The following is a 16,260-nucleotide window of genomic DNA, read 5'->3' as shown; positions in this document are numbered from 1 at the left end:
TTTATAATAGGGATGTATTCAGCATCAACATCGGGTATCAAATATGGTGTGCCATTAGGTGTAGAAGTCGTAATTGTTCCTGTATAAAGAAAAAAGCATATAAGATTGTGATTAATATGGTATATGGTAGATGGTGTGTATACGCACGATGTATAAATGTTTAACATTTTTTTGGTGATGAGTATGGGGTGTTGGTAATGTGATGCACATGTGCATAATTATGTACTGATGGTTAACAGTTTATATGTGATGATTATGGATTGTTGGCACATGTGCATGTTCATGTTAATGATGGTTAACAGTTTACGGAATACAAGTATGGGTGTTATCAACATAATACCTTTAGTCACAAATCGAATGAATTGCAACTCTTGATGTTCTGTATTTGTAGGTGTATTGTGACTGTCAAATGTATTATCAGTAGATGGACCAACCACCACCGTAACCACCATCGTCCCCAAGCCCGATAATGGCGGTATTCAGCTCTCCTCTAACATGATCAGGAACTGCCACAGTAGCTCTGCGCACTAAGAGTGAATTTGGTGATGCTGACATGACATTTGTAGAACGGTTAAATCCCACGGGTTGGTTTCCTGGGCGAGACATTACTGTAGGGCCCGCTCGGGTGCCATTTGTGGCTGAGAGTTGCGGGCCATGAGACGCAGCCGAATTATTGGAATTAGTTGGTCCGGCTGATGGTTGACCACCAGCAAAATTCGGGTCTAAACCGTTCAACTCCTGAGCAACATGTTCCATGATGAAGGGCCGAAACTGTGGACAGGGTAACGAACCTCCAACTGTAGGACCGCCTTTCGGTGGTGTTGCAGGTTGCAACCAAACTTGATCACCCGCAAAGCACCTCATGTTAACCGCAAAATATTTCCGGTATATTATCCGAATCCAATACGGGCCACGAAGAACAAACAACACATCAATCGCTAACAGAGAACAAGGAACGATTCCCAGGCCACCTCGGCTAGCCACAGTAGCAGCAGTTAACATGGCAGATGCACTAGGGTTTCCACCAGGACCCGTATCGGGACCAGAGACATGACCAACTTTTGGGTTTGCACCATTTGGCATCTGCCCATTAACATTTTCTCTTGATAGTGTCGGGACAGATGAAGCCGCACCAGAAACTATAGAAATCAGATCAGCCCATGCAGGACGTGTTGCAGCAGCAAGAGCATGCAAAGGTCCTACTGTCAGACGAATGCAGTCCAAAAGAGAGGAAACTTCCATCCCGTTGATAAAATCCTCGAGAAACTGAAAAAAAAAACAGAACTTTAATCAATCAATCAATCACAGTTTAATACCTGATAAAGGGATAAACCCATCTGAGTTTTCGCAGATTAGTACCGAAACATTCTTTTGGATGATTAGAGGCTTACACTTATTAAAATTTACCAAAAAGTAGACTTTTAATCTAATTTGCAACATAATGCACATGTGCATATGATTTAATACAATATCATTTACAATCAACATAATGCACATGTGCATATAATTTAATACAACATCATTACAGTAAGTATAATGCACATGTGCATATCATTTAATACAATATCATTTACAAAGTATATACATCAGTCAACATAATACCTTTAGTCACAAATTGAATGAATTGCAACTCTTGATGTTCTGTATTTGTAGGTGTATTATGACTGTCAACTGTATTCTCAGCAGATGGACCAATAATGTCACCAACAATGTCCGCATCAGATGTTTGAGGAGGATTATCAGAGAATGTATGAGGAGGAACATCAGATGTAAATGGTGATGTAGAGGATGCCGTAAACAGAGGATTATCAGAGAATGTATGAGAAGGAACATCAGATGTAAATGGTGATGTAGAGGATGCCGTAAACACCGTTTCCGGCTGCCGCCGCCGTGAAATCTGGTGAGTTACGTGATCGCCGTCGGCCGCCATCATAAGCACCGTGCCAACTGTAACCACCGTGAAATACGTGAACACCGGCTATCCATATGCGGTGAAAACCACCGTGCACGACTCTCCGCCACCGTGAAATCGCCGTGAATGCCTCTTAGCCGAGTGTGGAGACCATAAATTGGTGAACTACTGAAACCCTAAAAATGGAGACAACAGGAACGCTGGAAAAAGAGGAACGCTGGGAAAAAAAAGGAACGCGTGTTTTTTTTGTATAAACATAACATAATTACAAAAATGCCATGTGTTCACACTGGTTCTCGCGGTTCTCGCAATAAAGGGTGGTTCCTAACGGATCCTTATCGTATATATATATATATATATATATATATATATATATATATATATATATATGGGTGGGGTTCTAGAGTGAACACTAGTGTATTTGCGAACAGAGTGAACAAATCCTGGCCATTGATCTATACACGTGTATGGCCAGGATCTCATCATCAAATCGTAAAATACACTAGTGTATTTCAACATCAAATCATGGCCTCTGATCTACACACGTGTATGGCCAGGATTAGTTCACTCAGTTCGCAAGCTACACTAGTGTTCACTCTTGAACCTAACCCCTATATTATATATATATATATATATATATATATATATATATATATGTATGTATGTGTATCATCGTTTAGAAACTTACCGAACATCTAAATCATGCATACGGCATGTTAACAACGAAAACTGTCCAATTAATATATTTCACCAAGTTAAGCATTTAGATATATATATATATATATATATATATATATATATATTTGTCTATTGATTCACCATTTTCACATAAATTTATCGAATAATCGTTTATTCATTTTAGAAACTTACCGAACATCTAAATCACGCATACGACATGTTAACAACGAAAACCGTCCAATTAATATAACTCACCAAGTTAAGCATTCAAATATATTTATTTATATATTCGTCTATTAATTCACCATTTCCACATAAATTTATCAAATTATCGTTTATTCGTTTTTTCCAGGAAATGATATCAAATAATTGATATTCTAGGGCTTTCAAAACATATCTATATTTTCAACAAAATATATCCGAAACTTGGGATTTGATATATAAATACCATTTCTCACATAAAATCATAGATTTTCTAGAAATTATTCATATACATTTAGGAGCTATAGTTCATGAAAATGATGTTTTTAAATCATCAATCACCAAGTCTTGTATTTACCCTTTAAAACAACCATCTAAACCATAATAATCATCATCCAATAACAATCTAGTAATAAACATCACCACACATAGTAATTTCCATGCAAATTACACATTTTTAACATATGAAATTTGCCATTTTCAACATGTTTATATATTCATCATCCTAAATCATCATAATACCCAAAACTAAGTGTGTTCATGCTATTTCATGTCACATGCGTCATCAAAAAGATCCATCATGCCTCATAGTTCATACCATATTAGCTTTTTAACATATTTTCAAGTACATTCAACAATTTCCCCGTCAAACACATACATATTCACAGATTCGTATACATACACACACATACATTTCTAAGTGAAAATAACTATAGAAACAACATCCCAACAAGTATCATGATCAACATCATCCAACACATAAACATATCTCGTGTTTTACCACACTTTAAGCTTACAACATCAACACACATATGATCAACATCCCAACAAGTATCATGATCCATCATCCAACACATAAACACATCTAGTGTTTTACCACACTTTGAGCTTACAACATCAATACATACATGATCAACATCCCAAAAAGTATCATGATCACCATCATCCAACACACAAACCACACTTTGAGCTTTCAACATCAAGACATACACCCCACAACTTACATATACACAAACATCCATTTTGTTTCCATTTTAGAACTTGTTTTGCAACAACACAAGAAAACACCTCACTTGGTGATAAATCTTGCACAAATAAGACACATGTACAAGAATCAACAAGAGGAGGTATTAGAGATTACCACTGAACTAGCTAGGGAAAATACACAAGTGGTATGGGTGGGGTCTTTCCTTGGACTTTGAGGTGTAGCTCCAAGTTATGCTCCAAGATTCCAAATAACACTTCAAAATAGGACTATTCAAGCTTGTTTTAATGTGTTTATGAGTTTGAAATGGTGGGAAGGGATGGCGATGGTCGAGCCATGAAGTGGTAAGGGAGGGAAGAAAAGATTTCTTGCAATGTGTTGGTAGAATGAAAGACAAATTAGCTCCAAATCCCTTTAAACTTAACACAATCAGCAAAATCCATCTAATCCTTAAAAACATTGAGAAGCATGGGTCTTGGATGGTTAAACACGCAACAAGAAGCATGGGTGCTTTGGGGGAGGGGGAAATTCTAGGCCGTAAAAGGGGTAGGCATGAATGGTATATTTTAAGCTTTTTGAATCATTATCTCTCCTGAAGACTAGTCTAGTGGTTTGGTTTTTCTCAAATGGATAATTTAATCTTGTTAACTACCAATTAGCGTTTTAAGATTACTAGACATTGTTAATTAGACAACTAGACATAGTTTGGTGAAAATTGATATTTAGTGATGTTAATCTATGACAAAATTAACAATAACACATGAAAACCAGAAAATACGACATCAAATCATCTATATAAGGCTTTTATTTAATTTTCTCATCAAATCACATAATAATGTCATCTAAATAATGTTCCAGGTATTGGAACAATTCCAGTTGTTAAAAATTTACCGGGTGATTACCAATGTGCGTTTCATATATGTTTTTATCATTACATGATATGATAATATCTAACGATTACCAAATGCAAACCTATGCATTTAAAAGGGCTTTGCTGGTTGTTTGGCAACTTCTGAATGATTAAGTGCTGAACCAGTAAGAGGTCTAGTAAGAGGTCTGAACCATTAAGTGTTAAACCAGTAAGAGGTCTGAATCATTAAGAGCCAGTATAATGCTTAACTGTTCAGAGACAAATGTATAACTAATTCATATTAGAGGTCTTAACCATTCAGACTCAGTATAATGCTTAACCATTCAGAGGCAAATGTCTGAACCATTCAGGCATCTACTCGCGAAATAAACAGTCTGAACCATTAAGTGTTGAACGAGTAAGAGTTCCGAACCATTAAGAGTCTCATTAAGAGCTAAACAAACAACCCCTAAGTCTAAATGCACACAGTTAATGTAAACTTGTATGATTAAGATGTACGGATTAATCTGAATATTTGTAGGGTGTCACATTTAACACCTAACTTTTCACTTGTAACTTAGAAGGATTTAAAGTCATACTATTTTTTCGTATGTGTGTGTTTGTGGTGTGTGTGTGTGGGAGGGGGGGGGGAGGGACACAATGCCACTATATCACTAGGTCATTGGTGTTTTCTAACATTATTATTATATTATTGTTATTATATTTTTTACTATATCACTATATCATTATGTCATTGTTGTTTTCTAACATTATTACTATGTTAATGTTATTCACTTAATGATAGTGTTATCTGAGAATTCTAATAAAATTGTTATTTAATACAGTTAAACCTTAGGTTTATCATTTGGGTTCACGAAAATACTACAAATTGGCAAACGAATTACGTACTCAAATAAAAATTTGGTATCTACATAACCTAGAGTATCCAAATTTTATTACCTTAATTTTATACGACTAATAAGATTCTTGAGTTGTTTCAGCTTATACATACTTACGTCTACAAAAGAAATAAAGCAATAAGTTCATAAGATTCATTCATTTTTTTCTGAATAATAAAATTAAAGAAATGAAATCCAACCAAATTGTGAATTTCATTCTGTTTTTTATATCCTCATTTCCCCATAATGTGTTTAAAATTATGTTCTAATAAATTAGCTTCTAGATCTACACGTAGCGGTATAAACTAGCCGATTCATTCGTGAACTACTTGAAGTCAGCTAGCTAAAACTAAAATCAAGTCTAATCTAAAGAAGCTCGATGTCCATACTTCATATATAGAGCTTGGCATGCCTCATCTATCTATTATACTAAATGAATTCTCTTAGGCCACAAGGGCTATTCTTAGCCAATCATTTTGATGATGTGGACATGCTCTAAAGGCTGATAATTCACTATGGGCGGCAATCTCTTTTCCTCTATACTCCATCAATCCTTCTCACGTACGTTTCTTCAAACCGCCATCTCTCTCTCTTCTTTTTCCATTTTTATTTGATCTTCCATACACGCACATTATTCACATTCATCTTCCACCGCTTTCTCTCTCATCTTGATTTTCAGAAAATACTGATTCCAATTTTAGGGTTCTTCCATTCCAGTATTGTTGATTGCATCTATGGCGATTTTTCAAATCCTAGGTTTTTTATCTAAGTCTAATTGATGACAGGGATGTTCGTGTTCAACTACAGACCATCAATTCAAAAACCCTAATCATCGGTCACCTGGTTGATTCCGAAGGTTAGTAATTTCTATCTGTAGATGCATTTTTTATTATATTTCTGCTATGATTCGTGTTGTCTGTTTTTGTGGTTATAGTGTGTATGATGTATATGGGTATGTGATCTATAAATTTCTCTATTTCCAGTGGGTTTTTTTTCATTTGTTCATTTTTTCCATCGTTTAGGGTTTATAAACAATATTTTTGTTTCGGATTTATTCATTGTTTAGGGTTTTAGAAACTTGATTTGTGTTTCACATTTGAATAATTCGCCGGTTCGATTTGTTCATCGTTTAGGCTGAGTGATGGAGCTGGTAACAAATCAGACTTTCAATTATCGTTATTTAGTGGGTTGCAGCTGCGATGGGGTCGATTTAAAGGTGGCACGGTGGTAGATTTGAGGCAAATCTAGGTCACGACAGAAATTGAGAGCACTGATCAACAGAGAAGCCATGCCCGTACAGGTTTTTCCTACTCATTCTCCTTATTTATTAATAAATTTAAACATAAATATCATATCAGCAATTATTTTCAGTGGGAAAAGTTTGTCCAATTGTGGAAATTGAAGCTAGAGACCATATCTGGTGTGCTAAATACCTCCTTGAGGTGAACCATCTAAATTTTCATAGTTCTTAACTATGAAGTATTCAGACATTTTATTTCAATCATAATATACAAGATTCTTGGACACCTTGCTGAGTCTTTGCGTTACAAGCTTTTTCTCCCAACCAATAAAATGCTAATCCATCATGATCTAAGTTGTCATTAACGGTTTATGAGTTTAATAGGTCTAATAAAGCACGTAAAGCTTGATAAGAATCTATCAGTTGATGCTATGTTGACCTGTTTTCGCCAGCTTGCTATGGTTTTCTGAGGTTTGTTATGGACAATGGAGCTAAAGGGTTCGAGGTTTGTAAATATATGGTTATTTTTTATTTTCTGTGTTGTTTTTATGGCAAACTATTACATGTGTTAACACTATTTGTTCACTACTCTCAGGTGATTGTTAGAAGAAAGCTTAGGGCCTGGCGTGCACTATGATGATTGATGGTCTAAGAAATAGTTTAACTCATGCATGGTAAAATTATAGGGGGGTTATTTCGGTTTTATTGGGTTATCATGAGCCCGACTTATGGTGTTAAAAATGTCCGTTCGAATATTAATATTTGGGGCCACCTTTGCGTTTACATCTGCCTTCTTAAAAATGATATCGCGGTCTACAGGTCATTTCTATTCTCATCTTTGTATTAGCAGTTTATCAAACCTAGAGGAATTAGGTAACAGTTGATTGGGATATTAATCATACGCCTGTTCTTTTCGTTAAGAACTCTAAATGCAAAAGTTGAGTCTTGAAATTTTACCTCATTGACCTGGTAAAACTTTTTATTTTGTTATTTGTACTGCCATTTACTTTGTTATTTGTACTGCCATTTACTTTGTTATTTGATCGATTATGCACTTCTTTATCTCAAATCAATACCGATTAAAGTTTGCATTCGCCTGCAAAATTGGTGAAGCTGAGATAATTCTGTGTAAACTGGGAAATTGAAATTTTGGTCTCCACAGATAGTGTAAAACAGTATTTAAACTATCTGAATAGGCCTATGTCTCATCCTATGATGTACACACTTGAACTCTGGTTGTTTTTAAAAATAACACATAATATAAAGTATTAGTTTATTATGGATAAGGCATGGTTTAATGTTGTTTCTAATTTGTTTTTTTTCCCTTGCAGTAGTACTTATGGAAGCATACCTTCCCTATTGGGACATAGGTGTGTAGTACAATCATCTATACCTTATATTAAAACAAAACATCTTTGGGCACTTGGCATTCACTTATACTACTCATTGCCTGTAATCAAGGTCAGTTTATCTGCTATTCTTATTTTATTTTTTCCCTCTATTTCATAGTTTAATTGTTGAACACGTGAAAACTAATGGTAAGTCGGACTTAAGACCCTCCAATTGTGTGCTAGGTTCTGATAACTTTAAATAATCAATTATAAATACCACCCTGATGTTAATGCTTATGTTTGTTTAAATCTTATGATCCTGAAGATATGATTATGTTTTTTTCTATGTGGAAGCATGTTCTAGAGTAAATTAGGGTTCATAGTTAATATATTATAGTTGGGCGCTTTCAGTTTCATATATTTAGCCATACACAAGCGTACATATCGAGTTGATTGATGGAATTATTGGAAAACTAATACTTTAGTGATTTAGCTTCTTCATGTGCTTATGTTTATCTGCAGTTCTAGGGGGTTGCAAGATAATAAACAAAGGTTTATTTGATACAACTAAGCTGTTTATATGCCTCTGTTTTAATTTATTTACAATTGAACCTTTTCTTAATTTAAAAGATGTTTGCGATCCCTTACGGTTAATTAGTCAATTGTCACTTAATGCTCTTTTGATCTTTATATGTATTGAACACAAGTTTTTTGCATAGGGTTGTCTTTGGCTATATCTGTGGTTTGATGATAGCAACTTGGTGCAATTCGTTAGAAATATATTTGTTGTGGGTTCAAAAATATAAAACCTTTTCGTTTTTATAACGTTAAGTTTCATTCAGATGTTCATTTAAACCTCTAGGGATCAAGTATTTACAAAACATTACTTCAAATATCATGATTACATGAAAGTTAGTAATTTTTTTCACTAAAATGCTCAATTATTTGCACAATTCTCTGGTAATTGAACATGTCGATGATTATGTGGCAGTTCCTGCAGCAGGTGCACTTGGTATGGGTGACCAATGATCTGCTCAAATTCCAAATGCTTAGTGGGCTGGTGACATGGCACCACCGTTGCTCAAGGTGCAAGTGGTTGAAGGTTAGACTCAACGATATGAGAAGACATAGATGTGGCAGAATATAGGTTGGTCTTTGTGTTGTCCATGATCCTTATATTTGAAGTTAGTTGATTATTAATATATATCGTTCTTAGTTTGGCCATACTTAAAAAAAATCACCAGACTTGAAGCTTGAAAGAAAAATCAAAATTCGAAACTGGTTTGGCTCTACGCGGATGTTGTAGTTTCAAGTGTAAGTTCGATGTCTATGGATTACTGAATTCGATTGATTCTGATTAGTTTAGCCTAAATTATATATTAACTTCTTCTAAATAAAATGATTTAAGATAAGATAAGCATTTACATGAACATAGGCGACTTTGACCCAATGAAACCTGCTCGGCCCGTTTGAATCATTTATCTTTGACTACGTTAAAACATTGACCATTTTATTAATTTCTTCTATGTTAACGGAGGATGTCACGTTTACACATTCTTTAAACCGATATCTCAAAATTTATATAAAAATTTGCAGATGAGGAACGGTTTTGGGAATCGGTGTGGAGGGCATATTTATGATGGCTATGAGTACGCGATGACGCCACTCAATGACCCAAGTATGTATGATGCAGCTTATAGAGCTTATCCAATGTATGTCATTCATCAACAAGTCAACTAAATGAGATGTATGCATGCCCTTAAAAATTGTTTAATCGCCAAGTATTAGCTGGATAGAATTAACTTTAAAGCTACATCATTTACCAGCATGGCCAAGCAGAGGATTCTCTTCAGGCTTCAGTACCAGCCTTCTTAATACCTCACCACCTAATTGACTCGGTTCAAGGGAGATGGTAAGTTATTGAGGACGTGTATGTGATATATAACTTCTTAAAACTCTTTAAATTATCTCACAAATTTAACTACGCTACAGGGCATGAAAATTACCAGTAGTTAGTGGGTTGAGCTGGAAAACGAGTGCCGATGGAAATGGGTATTTTGGTACGGCTAACAACCGGCCGGGTTGGGTTAGCTCACTAACCTTTTTTCTATTTTTTTTTATATAAATAACTAATGCATTATTATGATTACTAAAACAATACTATTACTATTACAATTATAATTACAATCTAACTCTTTTAATAAAAAGATTAAGGCGTGTGTGTCCACTGAATATAGAGTTTGAGCAATCTTCAACCCATTTAAGTGGTAGCTTTTAGTCGAAAAAACATGCAGTTTTGGGCAGTTTTTAGTCGAAAGCAGAAAAAACGTGCTGGGCAGTTTTGTCGAAAAAAACTGGTTTGCAGAAATAAACATGCAGAAAAAAACCGGTCTGCAGAATTTATTTAAAACGTTGCATATTTCGTCGAAAAAAACTACATTTTGTTGGGCATTTTTCAAGCAAAAAAACAATCAGTTTTGTGGTGTTTTTAGTCGCAAAAATATGCAGAGTTTTGGGCAGCTTTTACACGAAAAATTGCAGAGTTTTGGGCCGTTTTTAGTCGAAAAGATATGCAGTTTTTGGGGGTTTTTAGTTGTAAAAATCTGCAGATTTTTTGGTAGTTTTTACACGAAAAAACATGCAGAGTTTTGGGCATTTTTAGTTGAAAAGCTGCAGTATTTTGGGCAGTTTTTTTCCGGCAAAAACGGCATTTTTTTGTCGAAAAAAGCAGCCGTTTTGGTTTTTTTTGTTGAAAAAATTGCATAATTTTTAAAACAAGAACAATAAACATAAACTTTGATTCATTTATAAAACGCTAATATATGATGCTCGTGTCTTTTTAAATAGATAACTCAATCATGAGTCATAGGGTTAGTTTGATGGAACTTTAATATTTAACATGCAAACTTCATCATGTCATTTCAATGTATTACCTGATTTAATTGTCTTCTTGCCTTTAGTAGTTTTTTATGGTTTTACTTCGATATGCCCTAATTTCATCCCTAGGGTTCTTAATTCATAGGTTATACTGTTATTTTCCTCGTAATTTGTTCACATTACGTAATATATTTAGTCAGGCATTTGATTTTAATGGTCACTACTAATTTCCATGTCAAACTTTGTATGAGATTTTGATAATAAGAAGTTAAAAATTGTGGGTAATAAGTATGAGATTCTGGTAAAAAAAGTGTAGGGAAATTGATTGATCATGAAATTCCTTAATATGGATCTTCATCTATTTTATTTTCAATCTGTGTTTAGTTAAATGATTGTGGGCAAATTGAGCTTTAACGAGACGATTTTATTGTTTTAACATGTTCGTCTATATCTCCTTTCTATATAGAAGGGTATTAATTCATTTGAAAAACAAATAGACAGAAGTCGGTGTATGTTAATATTCTGTATTCAGACTAACTGATTAATTTGGTTAACCGAATCTGATTTTAGGTTTGGAGTTGAGCAAGAGTACACTTTGCTTCAACCAGATGTGAAGTGGCCTTTGGGATGGCCTGTTGGAGGCTACCCTGGTCCACAGGTACTATTCATCATTTTTTAATCAAATTTGACACACCACTTATACATATAAAGTTTAAAATATTTTGGACAAGAAGCTTCGGTTTTGATCCGAACCCATTTTGACATGCCCATTTTGCCACATATAGAAACAACAGTTGTTATTTTAATCAACTTATATATATATATATTAAAACTACAGGGTCTATACTACTGTGGTGCTGGAGCGGATAAGTCATTTGGAAGAGACATATTAGATGCACATTACAAGGCTTGCTTATATGCCGGAATTAACATCAGTGGAACCAACGAAGAAGTTATGCCTGGACAGGTTTTTTCCTACTAATTCTCTATATTTATTAACTAATTATTATGATATCATATACAGATATATCATATCAGCAATAATTATTTACATTGGGAATTTCAAGTTGGTCCAAGTGTGGGAATTGAAGCTCGAGACCATATCTGGTGTGCTAGATATAGGTTTTTTAGATCTAGGTTATTAAGAGGTTGATTTTAAAGATTTGCTTGATTTTGTTGAGTGTGATAGTTTGATGGGTTTTTTTTTATTTATAATGTGTAGGTAGAGGTGCACAAAATAACCGCTTAGGTGGTGTGTAGGTAGCAAGATAGGTGGTTTGGGTAATGGTTCAAAATTGGTTCAGGTTGAAAGGGGTCGTCTTTTATTACAGGATTGAAATGTTTATTTTGTTTTCATTGTTAAATTATAAATATGATGAATGCGTTAGTTATGATTAAAATCTAAACCTTGAGTTGAAAAATTTTGGATGCTATATCGTATGAAGTATCACATAATCACCCTTTATGTACATTATGCTAGAGTTTTGAACTATCGATTTTTACTCCACAGCATCACAAGAAGCTAAAAGTTCTGGACTTGGGAGACTTATTATTGGATGGTGGTGAAGAGAGTGTAGATGGAGATCCAAACATGTCAATGAACTTGCTTTATGTTGTTGGCACGGTCAATGTTGCGTATCTTGATGAACTTCGGAAGGCGAGGCTTAATCTCGACATTAGTGACTCAAAAGGAATAACCCCTTTTGTAATCTAATTATCTATTTATACTATCATCTTTCTAATAGCGATCTATTGGGATGGAGGAAACGTCTGCCACATCTCACCCTTCCCAGCCCTACTTTATGAGTAAGACATACTGAGAATGTTGTTTGTTTTTATTTTGCTATCTGATCGCATTATGCTGTTTTTTTGAAGGCAACTAAAACTGAAAAGCTCAATAGGACAGTTGATCTCATGCCTGGGTGGTTGAGCATGAAGAATCCAATAAAATGAACGCCAGAAACATAAGCATGGTTATCGCCCAACATGACTCAGGTAAATCTTTTTAAATATTCATATTAATGTCCACAATCCTTATCACATACTAAAACCAAGGTAAGATTTTCGTGGAGTTGATGCAGAGAGACAAATGTTAATAAGTCAACTCCCTATAATTCTTCAGGTAGAAAGAAGACTGGGTAGCCAACCAACCTAAAAATATAAAATTGAACAACAAATCGGTATCAGGATCTGCCTTCAGGTGACCTTTAATTTGATTTTAATTTCTCTAATCGTTTTTTCTTGATTTGATTCCATTTAGTAATTGAAAATCAGTGATTCGTTTGAAAAAAAAAGATTTTAGGTTAAATTTACATGTAATATATTTTAGTCTGTTATACATGAGGTTTTGCTTTGTGTGTGAAAGGCACAAAGCCATTGCCATGGTTGTGGCCTATGTCATTAAAGCGGTTTATGAGGATCAAATCTTTTTTGTAGAATATGAATCATCAGTTTATGGTGGGTTAATGTTTAAATGATCTTAACCTGCTCTTGATATTAGCTTATCGAGTCAAATTTTTTAGTATGAATTTGTACTTTTCTTCTAGCACATTGTAGCTTGCACTTGGCCTCATCATTAACTCACACACTGTTGTGTTGAACCCATTAGTACATTTATCAGATTGGATCTTGCTTCAGCAAACACGTTTTTGATCCCCAAGGTTATGACATGGGCACATGGCTGACTATTATGATGATACAAGTAACGCATTGTAAATGTTGTTGACCCCACCCCTACCTATGTGTTCTACGCATCATTGTTTATTTATTTTTAATAGAGGCTGATCTCAAGAGGGAGTCAGAGAGAAAAAAAGAGCAAAAGAAAAAGAAAAACTAGAAAACCGAGTTTCTGTCTGGTGGAACACAGGCTGCAGTAGCTATTCCGACATCAAAAGTCCTTCCAATTCAAGGTAAGCGCACACCAAAGAATGATTTGTCCACTTGGGAACGAATTCTTAATTATTGATGTTTGGTGTTATTTCTGCAGTTGTTGTTGGGTTAATGTTGATGTTTCAGGTCGTTTCGGGTCGAGTACGGGACAAGTCGGTCATGGATCAGGAGATTAGCGGGACACGTATGATGGGCCAACATGTACGGGCCTGGTTATGGAGCCAAATAGCTTGAGGTTTTGCTTTACATAATATATTTTAGTCTGTTATACATGAGGTTTTGCTTTGTGTGTGAAAGGCACAAAGCCATTGCAATGGTTGTGGCCTATGTCATTAAAGCGGTTTATGAGGATCAAATCTTTTTAGTAGAATATGAATCATCAGTTTATGATGGGTTAATGTTTAAATGATCTTAAGCTGCTCTTGATATTAGCTTATCGAGTCAATTTTTTTAGTATGAATTTGTACTTTTCTTCTAGCACATTGTAGCTTGCACTTGGCCTCATCATTAACTCACACACTGTTGTGTTGAACCCATTAGTACATTTGTCAGATTGGATCTTGCTTCAGCAAACACGTTTTTGATCCCCAAGGTTATGAAATGGGCACATGGCTGACTATTATGATGATATAAGTAACGCACTGTAAATTTTGTTGACCCCACCCCTACCTATGTGTTCTACGCATCATTGTTTATTTATTTTTAATAGAGGATGATCTCAAGAGGGAGTCAGAGAGAAAAAAAGAGCAAAAGAAAAAGAAAAACTAGAAAACCGAGTTTCTGTCTGGTGGACCACAGGCTGCAGTAGCTATTCCGACATTAAAAGTCCTTCCAATTCAAGGTAAGCGCACACCTGTCCACTTGGGAACGAATTCTTAATTATTGATGTTTGGTGCTATTTCTGCAGTTGTTGTTGGGTTAATCTTGATGTTTCAGGTCGTTTCGGGTCGAATACGGGACAAGTCGGTCATGGATCAGGATATTAGCGGTACACGTATGATGGGTCGACATGTACGGGCCTTGTTATGGAGCCAAATAGCTTGAATGGGTCGGATAAGTGTTAAGTTATAACAGATCAGGAGTATCATGGTTGCCTTCTATTTTGAGTATCATTATGCCTAATCTTAAAAAATGTTTTGGAGTAAATTAAACCGATGGTCAATGGAATGGTCAAAGTTCATAGATGGTCAAGTGGAAAAGTCATATCATTTCTTTGTTTATTCATCATTGACTGTTTAATCATATCTTATTTTTAACTAATTTAATCATATCTTATGTTTAATTATGATATGGGTACCAATGATACTGGACAAGCCATACCATCAGATACCGGTAAATGGTAATATTACTATACTATTGTTTTGTTTATGCATATGTAATTGGTGGCTGACTCGGTTTATGCCATGCAGGCTGACACGGTTATTGGTAATATTATGTTTGTGTTGCAAAAAAAAAAAAAAAAAAAAAAAAAAAAAAAACACTCTTAACTTTGAGCGAAAGGCTAATGAAATATATGTTAAGCACACATTGAGCCTAACAGAAGCAAAGCACTCAGTGTGTTCCAGTTTATCTTAACCCATTTGGAAAACATATATGTTCTCATCAAGTCTCAACGTAGAGAAGGTAACTTCTTATGTAAACTTATGAATTATTTTTCAAAAAAATTATTATAAAAATTGGTGATTTGATTTATATTTCATAAATTTGTCCTTCAATTTAAGGCAATACATGATTAAGGAATGCCAATGTACTATATATATGTGTGTGTACTGGTCATATGACCCAGTATGGGTCAGATCAGCAGCTCTTGGGATTTCGGGCACTTGATTTCAGTTTAAAAACTTTAAAATGATGTACTAACTTGCCAATTTATTAATCTTCATTTAAGGTTTGTTTAGATTTTAAATAGCACGTCATTAAAATTAAATTCATTGTGGTTTTTATATCCCCATTAGTTGATAACTCTAAAATCTTATTCTAAATGCCATTATTACATGATGTAAATGTAAACAAAAGTACTTTATTTGCAGTGTTTGATCATGATCCATATAATATTCTTATATAGATTTTGTTTTTTGTTTAGAAGGTTGTTGAAGTAACTTCAACAGAATGTAACTTACAGGTTAGGTATTTTAATAAATACTTTATAGTGGCGTAGTTTACAATTTGATTAATATTCTTCTGTTTGATTGATTATATGCGATTCGACTGACGTATTATATTAGTTTTGTAGAATTAGGGCTCAATTTGTAAGTTAGAGTTATTTTACTGCAAAATCAATAATAGCTAGGTTTTTTGCAATGGTATTTAATTTTGTAGCCTTATGGGTTTGATGAAAAATTGCAATCTTCATTTGTTTATTCTGATGATATGATAAAAAAAATATACGTTTAGGAGT

General features: G+C 34.5%; 1 protein-coding gene and 1 long non-coding RNA gene across 32 annotated transcripts; one reads left to right on the top strand and one right to left on the bottom strand.

Moving 5' to 3' along the window:
* On the bottom strand, positions 1-1,259 carry LOC118487271 (mediator of RNA polymerase II transcription subunit 14-like). Its single transcript, XM_035983958.1, has 2 exons — positions 341-1,259; positions 1-79 (listed from the first exon to the last, which is right to left on the bottom strand). The coding sequence occupies exon 1, from the start codon at positions 1,240-1,242 to the stop codon at positions 418-420; it is 825 nt and encodes a 274-aa protein (XP_035839851.1). The 5' UTR covers positions 1,243-1,259; the 3' UTR covers positions 1-79; positions 341-417.
* Positions 1,260-6,082: 4,823 nt separating this feature from the next.
* Positions 6,083-15,340, top strand: LOC110891499. Of its 31 annotated transcripts, none has more exons than XR_004881125.1 (20): positions 6,084-6,381; positions 6,659-6,825; positions 6,897-6,967; positions 7,218-7,270; positions 7,361-8,226; positions 9,088-9,243; positions 9,313-9,410; positions 9,693-9,843; positions 9,923-10,008; positions 10,089-10,182; positions 11,544-11,631; positions 11,812-11,940; positions 12,484-12,779; positions 12,849-12,968; positions 13,096-13,173; positions 13,751-13,882; positions 13,989-14,097; positions 14,415-14,495; positions 14,572-14,703; positions 14,799-15,147. It is a non-coding gene; the product is annotated as an uncharacterized LOC110891499 (long non-coding RNA). The 31 variants fall into 31 exon arrangements; XR_004881124.1 differs by having other exon boundaries at positions 14,403-14,495; XR_004881131.1 differs by adding an exon at positions 13,594-13,674 and having other exon boundaries at positions 6,083-6,381; positions 13,989-14,703; positions 14,799-15,340.
* The last annotated feature ends 920 nt before the right edge of the window (positions 15,341-16,260 follow it).

Source organism: Helianthus annuus, chromosome 15 (genome assembly GCF_002127325.2).
Source record: "Helianthus annuus cultivar XRQ/B chromosome 15, HanXRQr2.0-SUNRISE, whole genome shotgun sequence".
Classification (NCBI taxonomy): domain Eukaryota; kingdom Viridiplantae; phylum Streptophyta; class Magnoliopsida; order Asterales; family Asteraceae; genus Helianthus; species Helianthus annuus.
This window is presented reverse-complemented; position numbering and strand designations above follow the sequence as displayed.

Coding starts and splice junctions, on each gene's coding strand:
- LOC118487271 (XM_035983958.1), bottom strand. CDS start 1,242: ATGGAAGTTTCCTCTCTTTTGGACTGCATTCGTCTGACAGTAGGACCT.